At 36.7% G+C, this 9,317-nt stretch overlaps 1 protein-coding gene across 1 annotated transcript; it reads left to right on the top strand.

The window, feature by feature from the left end:
- The first annotated feature begins 2,070 nt into the window (after window positions 1-2,070).
- AANAT (aralkylamine N-acetyltransferase) lies at window positions 2,071-8,387 on the top strand. The gene is made up of 4 exons (XM_063425409.1): window positions 2,071-2,264; window positions 5,870-6,064; window positions 6,576-6,730; window positions 7,787-8,387. The coding sequence occupies exons 2-4, from the start codon at window positions 5,920-5,922 to the stop codon at window positions 8,090-8,092; spliced, it is 606 nt and encodes a 201-aa protein (XP_063281479.1). The 5' UTR covers window positions 2,071-2,264; window positions 5,870-5,919; the 3' UTR covers window positions 8,093-8,387.
- Window positions 8,388-9,317: the final 930 nt, after the last annotated feature.

Genomic DNA, 9,317 nt, shown 5'->3' with positions numbered 1-9,317 from the left:
AAAAATGAGTGTAGCTAGGAGAAGAAAAAAAAAAAATTTAAAGGGGATGGGGATACGTAGTTGCAGAGTAGGCTGAAACTATGGGGAATTCCTGGGGAGGGGCCATTCCTGGTAACCTAGGGACGTAAGGTGGTTGGTTCATTTTTGTTGTGTAGTCAAGCGAGGGAGTCCAAGTTAGGGTGCACTTATTGGTGCAGCCATTAAGCACTGCAGTTAGCGTTTCAATTTTGCAATTTCCTCTTTCCTGGCTATCCATTGCTGGAAGGTAGGCGCATCCGCCTGCTTCCAGCGAAACAGGATCAGGTTTTGCAGAGGTAAATATTCAGTAAATATTCAGTTAGCAAATTTTGGCAAGCCGCTATTGTTTTCTTGGTGTGATATAGGAGCATGGAGAGTGGCTGCAGAGGCCGGTCTGAGCCCGTGATGCCTTATATCTTCATGTTTATCATTTTCCAAAAGACAGTTATCATTGGGCAAGACCAAATGTGATGACTTGTACCCATCTCTGCACCACATCTCCCACCAACATTCTGCTGATAGCACTGCGTTCATGCGGTGTAAGGTATCAGGGTTCCTGTACCAACTTGTCTACACTATATAGCTAATTTTCTGGTAAATTTGGTATTATTTTTTTTGAAGTTGACAATTTTTATTGGTTTTCAGTTTATCGTGAGGGTACAGAAAAAAGAAAGGGGGGGGAGGAAAACATTCTTATGACTCCATATGACTCTTGTGTATCGGGGAGGGGTACAGAAAGAAGAGAGTGGGGAGGGAAGGGGGGCCCTGTGTTGATACATCCAATAGGTCACCTTTTTATCCATCACAATTGTGCATAATGGAGCAGTTGCAAGAGAAAGTGATTGTAAGAGAAAGTAATCAGCCTTCCTGTTGTGCCTATTGTGTGGTACTTGTATGATGCTGCAATGGTGGAAGCACTTTGGGTGTTGATGCAACATTGTGGTGCTTGTGGCAAGATGTCTCTATTCTTCCCATGTGTTGTTCTGTGGAGAGTGTTATTGGCGTCTTGTGGTTGAGCTGTGGTGTGTGGCAGTTTCTTGGTGGACTGGGGTAGGGGGAAAGGTTTTTTGGGGGGGTAGTGAGGCATTGGCGGGGCGGTTGGTGATGGACGGGACCTTGCTTAACCTCTATTCGGAGAGGTGTAGGTCTGTATTGCGGCATTTAAATTTGGTATTATTTTAATGCTATATAAATAAAAGCATAGCTATATCTATAATTGTGTCAGAATATTTCTAAAGATATCTTTGGTCAGGCCTAAAATTTTAAACGGCTCACTCTATCGTCCAATGTAATAAAAAACTAAAATGTTTAAAAAAAAGAGGAAGCATTGTTGTGTTTTACATGTTGTGGCATAAAGAGCACCCTGAAACAATAGTGAGCATCCATATCTAGCATATTGAAGAATACATTTGTGGATGCTTACGTTTTCCAATCTGAGATCTATAACAAGGCAATGTTTATTGACAGATTTTGAAGTTTTTCTTTGTTTTCTGATAGGAGCTAATCTAGTGACCTTTTTGACCTATGGAGTCCATGGACCGTTGGGATGCCAAAAGTTTTGGAGATCTGGAAATCAGGATTCCGTTGGGATAAGTCATAAAGTCCAGGAACAGAGTTCCCTTCTGTTCTGTTGCTGCACATTTTTGTTAAATTCTGATTTACCATCTTCTGATCTCAGATAGTTTACGGTTTTTCAACTGTGTTTTTGTGTGTGTGTTTGTTTGCTCTTAGGGCTGCATAGAGTTTCTCAGGAAAGCAAATGAAACTAACAGATAAGAAACTTCTGTCTTCCTAGCATTAATAGTGGAGGTGGGGAGTGGTTCCCAGAGGACCTTAGGTAAGAAGTCAAACTGATCAAAAATTGTTTGATTACTTACAATCACCAGGATGAATTGTTGTGGTTCTGGTGCCTGGACTGTTCCTCTAAACAACCCTAATCAGGTACAGGCAAAAAATGATCAAAGATACCAATCAGTTCAAACAGCATGAAGCAAGACAATAGCCGAGCTAATATAAGGAGAGTGACGAGGTGACAGCTTCTTCCCCTGTCTGTAACCAGAAGAATCCTAAACCCTTTATAGAAGAGTCACGTGAGTGCTAAACAACTTAACTAAGAGGATGGCATAAGCAGGATGCTCAGGAGATCAGGACACAAGGAGGATCTGGACAACCACTAACTCCAGTCTGCCATCAATCTTTGTTAGCCCTGCTTGGGAGCTGTTCATTGAGGCCAGTGCTGAACTAAGGTAGGTAACATAGCTTACGAAAACATACAAGAAAATAATTTAAATACAGATCAATATTATTTTGCTATAGTATTATTAATGTTCTGGTATATACATACTTACAGTTCATGTAACCTTTTATAGGAGACCTCCCTTCCACTTACAAAACCGCAAAAAAACAAATTATTTAAAAAAAAAATCACAAACACATATTCTGTGCAAATATTCATTAAACAGGAACAGATGTAGAATGATCAAGTATTGCAAATACTACACCAAACAGATGCACGTAGAGGATAGCCAAGTTGGAGAATGTTTACATTTCTGCCTTTTTGACCTATAATTTACAGTTCCATTATCAATGTTCTTTTAGGGGGCATCCTACGATTGTTACAGGCTGATACATATAGGCATTATCCCTTTTATTCCCCCTCCCTCCTCCTAAATCATTGTATTTTACTTAACTCATTGTGGAAGCCAATGATTTGACTCCCCGAGTCTGAAAGTATTAACCCTTTATACTCTAGAGATTTCTATAGATAGAAATATAGTTTGCACTTTTATAATCCCTATATTCTTATTGTCTAAAATGAATAGGTGAGATATGTTTTACAGAGTCCTAAAATCTATACAATGTAAAGAATCATTAAACCGTCCTCCTTAGGCTGCCAACACCACAACCACCTTGCAACCCTTCCACCTTTTAAGTACCCACTTTACTAACCTCTCCTCGACTATTTACATATGAATGAAAAAAAAAAACAAACCAGCAATTAAAAGCTGACGTATGTTTAGGATTTTCTCTAAGCCCAGCAATTAACACGGCACATGCTTTTACAGAAAATGACTTAATTTCTCCAATATTTACGTTTTTATAGCAGTTCACTGAATACACATAGAAGCTTTTAAATAATCAGACATGGTTTTTAAAAAAAACACAACACCAGTTTATTTTCTCCTCTGATCCGTCCATTCCAGAAATGTTTTATTCATAGAACATAAATGAAAAACCATTAAGCATTTATTTTGTGGTCCTTTCAATGTTGATATAAACAACAACAAAAATATCACAGTCATTCACAAGGATTCATTTGTTTTTATTTAAGCTTCCACTATTTTTACCTTTCTATTTTTGATTTTAATAATTTTGTCAAATTCACCAAAAAGTATACTGTACTTACAGTATGTATTCAATTCGTTGGTGTGTATATTGCTAAATAGTAACATATCAGAAATGATTTTCAAATGTGCAATTTTCATATAATTTTATTATGCTATAAGTATTTTTTTTTTTTTACTGTATGCACTTTAAAAAAAATAATAATAATAATAAAAAAAAAAAAAACAATATATAGAAATTGGAGCACTCCAATTTTTGGTTAATTTGATAAATGTTCACCATTTAATTGTGTATCTCTAAGGGAAAGCAAAAAAAAAAAAAAAAGATTGGTTTTCATTAATTTTGTCTATTTTATTTTCATAACTCTTTATATAAATTTGTATAAGTGCCAACTTACAATTTCTTTCATTCTGCTACTAACCACTACTCTACACTATAAAGGAACATTGCAAGACTCTAAATTAATAATAATAAGATTCTCATTTTCTCTTCAGTAGAACCACCAGAAAAAAAAGAAGACATCAATAAATGGTGTAATATTCCCAAATGTAACATACAGGGGCAGTATAGTGTTTCACAGAAATGTGTTGTTAGCTATATTTTATGTTATTGATATTTTGATTTTGCCTCATTCTTAAAACCATATTCTGATATGCTTATGCATTATGTGCTTTAATACTATCCTATCACAACTTGCAGCACAGTATAATTTGTAAAACCTAGATTTGGCAGGCACCCCTATGTGTAGGTACCCACCAATATTCAGAGTTACTTTTACCAGGACTCTGAAACGAAGAAAGAACTTGGGCCACCATTGATGTCAGTGAATCTCAGCTCATCAAAACTCCTTAAGACTGTTTGTGTAACTTGCGGTATAGTGAATAGGACTAGAGGTATCTAGAATGTTTCCATGGGCTTAGTAGTCAGATAAAGAGCTTTCTCACCCAGTTCAAGGAAAACAAATTGCAGCCCTTCCAGTGCTCTTATCTGAGAATTGAAGTGGAAAGCAGTTTGTTGTAGACTTCAAGTTAACTGTACTGCTAAGAATCATTTAATTTGTCCTCTTATTTTTGTTTTGCATACAGATAGAACTATCTATCTATAGAACTAAATCTATGTATTTTTAACTTAATGGTAATTTATACCAAACTCTGTGTAAATTCCTATTTTTTGTTAATGAGCGTAGATTCATGCGTTTTTAATAAAAACGCTAAACTTTCCCTATTTTATATTAGAGCATTTGATAATTTGACTGTGATCAAGAGTCAACGCACCAGTGAAAATACTTCTGAGTAAGAATTCGTTCAAAAAGGAGAACTGGTGACTCCCAACATCAGTTATTGCACATTCATGTTGAAGCAATGAGCTTTACTTTTATGCAAACACTATATTGTTCTGGATTTGGAGTTAATTTTTTATTTTTTTTATTATGTATTAATGTCAAGGGTAATATTAAATATTCCTCTAGATAAGTAATTGACGTCAGCAATTCAGTTCTGGATTTACAGATTACCCTTTTTTGTTCAATATAGATACTAGGAACAATTGGGTTGCATATGCTCTTTTAGAAGCATTTAAAAAGCAGCGCAGTATATTTTTCTTTGACTCACACAGTCTTTTTTTGATGGAATGCATTATCAAACAAATTGGTTACTTGGCACTTATAATAAATTCATTATTATAGGTCTTTTACCTGCAAAAGAAATTACACACAGAAAAAAAAAAACACTTTCTGGAACACCAAATATGGACTTAATTAGAAGAAATTTTCCTCCTTTTGTTAGGACAAAACAAATATATGCTTTAAGCATTTATGGCCAGTGTAATAAATGGTTAAAAAAAAAAAAACTACTTGTGTTTCAAGAGCATGTTAACATAGGGCGTCTCATAAGTCTTTCATTCTACATTCTTACTCAAGTGTGAGAAGGTTAGCTGTCAAGCTAGACACCTACAATGGTGGTGGTAACTGGCTTCTAGAGTCGATTTGGGGGTGCAGGAATATTCCACCCCAGTTTTATCTGTTATGTAAAAATATCAAGTTCCTTTTTTTATACCTATTTTATACACATAAATAACAGATGCAGTTAAACTTAATAAGACCAGGGAATTGTTTGTGTGAAATACTAGTAAATAAAAAAAATGTATAGACACTTGACGGGCCAATTGGTTCTTTTCTGACATAATATTTATCACCATGTTTTTATCGGTTTTGAGAAGACTCACAGGAAAGCATATCATTTAACACCGTAAATAAATATATTTAGATTATTATATGCTCGATGTGAAGCCAGAGCCAACAGAATCATCAAATTTATACAATGCCAATGAAATGTTTGCTAGTCTACAAATTATAGGGTTTAATTTTACTTGCATATTCATCAGTGTGAATGGACACTTTAATGTATCCAGTGGCCAATAACTGGTGACACTGAGTGCCCTTCACGTGGTGAGTCATCACGTTACCCTTTATAAGGCATCCCTGTGACAAGAGCTTATTTTTCTGTAGGAAGTTCTGAGACTGGTTCAGCAGGAGAAGACAGACACCCAAGCCCTGTCATGTCAGTACTGAATGCGGTTCCCTTTCTGAGGCAAGTCCATCTGCGCTCACCACGGCAGCAGAGACGTCACACTCTCCCGGCCAGTGAATTCCGGTGCCTCTCACCCGAGGATGCAGTCAGTGTTTTCGAAATCGAGAGAGAAGGTAAGTTCATTCAACTTATGCAATACCTTTACACAAATAAGTAGAATTTTAATTTAAAAAAAAGAACGTACAATTTATATATAAAAATGGTGTTCCCGTGAAATAGGAATAGAAAATGAGTTATTTCATAAAAAAAAATGACTATTTATATCTGGAGTCTTGCAGTTTATAAGGTCTACAAAGCCCCTCTCCCAAACCATTCTTCATCGTAGGCTTAGGATGTATGCCTTATTTTATATTTGACATTATATAAAAATGTTTAGCAACTTTTTAGTCGTCCATTTTTTGTGCTTACAACACATTCCCCAAAATTCTTCTTTGCTCTTGCCAATTAGTAAGCGATTTTGTATGGTTTTAAACTATAACAGGTTTGCTAACTGGTAAATCCAAAATAATGTTATAAACCAAATCTAAAGCAATTTCCAGTTTTAGCGATATTGATGGTTTAGCACATCATTTGAAATTACCATATTTTCTTAAGTCCTTTCTCTCTCTTTCACTTACCTCATAGCATTCATCTCTGTTTCCGGAGACTGTCCTCTCCACCTGGATGAAGTACGGCACTTCTTGACCCTTTGTCCTGAGTTATCATTGGGATGGTTTGAAGAGGGCCGGCTTGTGGCTTTTATCATCGGTTCTCTATGGGATCAGGACAAGCTCAACCAGGTGAGTTTTCCCAACAGTTTGGGGAGGGGGGTGTTATGCTCCGTCTTCTTTGCAACATGCTAGAAATTCAAAATCAAAGATACATTAAGAAGATAGATAACTGCTTCTGTTTGAAGCCCAATCTATCTTATGGATATCTCATGTTGGCCCTTTGTTAGATGCTATGATTTAAGGTTCTCCTTATAGCAGTGTCAATGCATTATTTGTAATTTTCAGAATATGATGCATTCAATAAAGACCGCTATTTATTGGACATGAAGTGAGTTAAGGGAAGTGTATGCATTGAAAATATGACATAGACATTTTAGGAAATACACAAATAGATCCCATATGGGGGAAAAATGTATTCATTCTAAGTTGGACCTTCCTGCAGTATTGAGTCACCTTGAACATGATAAGCTATTTTAATAAAGCAGGTCCAGGACCAATTTTAGATTCAGTCTCTACTTATAAAAATATATATTTTTTTTTTATTGATTCTAGCTATGTTTGTCAAATGTTGTGTGACACTGATGGAGTTGTGTTTATAAAAGTGTAGTTCTTATTTTTATAATGCAGTTTCTAACATTATATTATTGTTTGTGACACTAGCAGTGGGGACTCAAACTCAAAATGTAATAATTAAACAATGAACTGAGATGTTTCATTCAATCTCAAATATTACAGTTGGAACACTTTCATTTGGAAAATGGTTCCAACTTAATTATTTTGGCCTGAATTACATTAATTTATAGCTTAATGGATAAAACCAAAGATGGTGTGTTCAGTAACATCCTACATTTTCATTCAAAGCCAATAGAAATGGCGCTAGGATGGAGCTATGCTCTGAATGCAGTGCCATGATGGCACCATTATGATGCTCATCACTTTGAAGACAATAGTGAGAAGCTAATATTCTAGGCATCTGTCTTTTTGGTATGTTATTGTTTCCCACCTTGCATGGTTCTTTCTTCTATAAAAAGCTGTGTATGGATAAAAGGAGAACCCTCACTTAAGTAGGGCACATATATGAACAAGGAAATCAACTAGCTAAATGACCAACTTCTCTCCTTGCAGGATGCTCTCACACTGCACAAACCGCATGGGTCCTCCGTTCACATCCACGTCCTTGCTGTGCACCGTACCTTTCGACAACAGGGAAAGGGCTCCATCCTTCTCTGGCGTTACCTACAGTACCTGCGCTGCCTGCCTTTTGCACGCCGGGCCGTGCTAATGTGTGAAGACTTTCTGGTTCCTTTCTACTCCAAATGTGGCTTCAAAGCCGTGGGCCCTTGTGATATCACAGTGGGACCTCTGACCTTTATTGAGATGCAGTGTCCTGTACGAGGACATGCATTTATGCGCAGGAACAGCGGATGCTAACACACATCCTGCCTCCTACTAACCCGTTTGCTTGCATTGGGGAGCCTGTGATGCACTGTAGAGCAGAGTATAACAGACCTCCCTTGGTAGCAAATGGATTGATGGACAATCCTCTGGGGTTTCAAAAATTAAACATTTTAGTACTTCTGTCCTTAAGGGGTTAATTTGCATTGCATAACCATATCTGTCTTATTAACCCCTTACTGGCCTGACACAGTGGATCATTCATCTTTTCTTGAAAGCAAACTTACCTCTGTATAAAACCCACACCTCCCCCCATCATTGTCACTGTATAAACACCTTTCACTTCAAAATGTCATAATAAATGTCATGTTTTTTCTATGTCTATTGCTCTGTGTATATTTCCTTCTATAAAAAAAAGCAAGAGTTACACACAATTCCTTTTAGACAGGCTCCATTGCAGACACATGGTCCCCTATAGGACCAGAAACATGTAAAAATGTTAAAGAAACTAAATAAAATAAATTTTATAGGCAAATGTAGAGAGAATAACAAAAATTGTGTCTAGAAATTTGAAAGATGCAATATAAAATAGTTAAATTGTTACTGCAGGCTCCATTACCACTACACTGATTTAAATTGGCCATGGTGCCTGGAGTCTGTATGTACATCGTTTTACAGAGTATAACCCCTTTCTGCTGGAGGTGCAACTCCAACTCAAGCAGCGTTATTGGGGTGTCATTTGCCAGCCTGGAACGCTGTCAATTCTGTGCATATTTATATGCACAGAAAGTCATTTACTTGCTGAGAGCGATAAGCGGACACTCAGCCAATTAATGAGCAGTATCCAGCTCCTGCAGCAGAAGGAAGTAATACGGCAAACTGTTGTAAACCAGTTTCTCTCATTACCTGGGAACAGTGCCAGGGTACTCCTACCATCATAACCTCTTCGGCAACTGCAGTGATTATTGTGGTTGGAGTAACCCTTTAATGGTTACACATTCTACCGCCTTTTCTTTCTTAAAAGGCCACTTCTACCTCTTAATACATTATCAAAAAATAAAATAAAAAATACAGCTCATCTATGGGTGGTCTTACAGCTGAAGCACTTAAAAAAAAATATATATTTGCAGCAGGAACAAGCAACTTATACTTTGAGTATCCCAGTATGCATTCTAATCCACCACTAGCTAAACTGTGCAGTTGTTTGTGGCTTGTTTAGCAATCACGCCAATTCTGAGAATTCTAAAAATGTTTTACAATA

The sequence above is a fragment of the Pelobates fuscus genome, chromosome 6 (assembly GCF_036172605.1).
Source record: "Pelobates fuscus isolate aPelFus1 chromosome 6, aPelFus1.pri, whole genome shotgun sequence".
Taxonomy (NCBI): domain Eukaryota; kingdom Metazoa; phylum Chordata; class Amphibia; order Anura; family Pelobatidae; genus Pelobates; species Pelobates fuscus.
This window is presented reverse-complemented; position numbering and strand designations above follow the sequence as displayed.

Bases quoted from the DNA above. Each gene is read 5' to 3' on its own strand.
- AANAT (XM_063425409.1), top strand. From the start codon at position 5,920: ATGTCAGTACTGAATGCGGTTCCCTTTCTGAGGCAAGTCCATCTGCGC. The intron at 6,065-6,575 runs GTAAGTTCATTC...CTTACCTCATAG, and splicing joins TTTCGAAATCGAGAGAGAAG to CATTCATCTCTGTTTCCGGA. The intron at 6,731-7,786 runs GTGAGTTTTCCC...CTCTCCTTGCAG, and splicing joins ATCAGGACAAGCTCAACCAG to GATGCTCTCACACTGCACAA.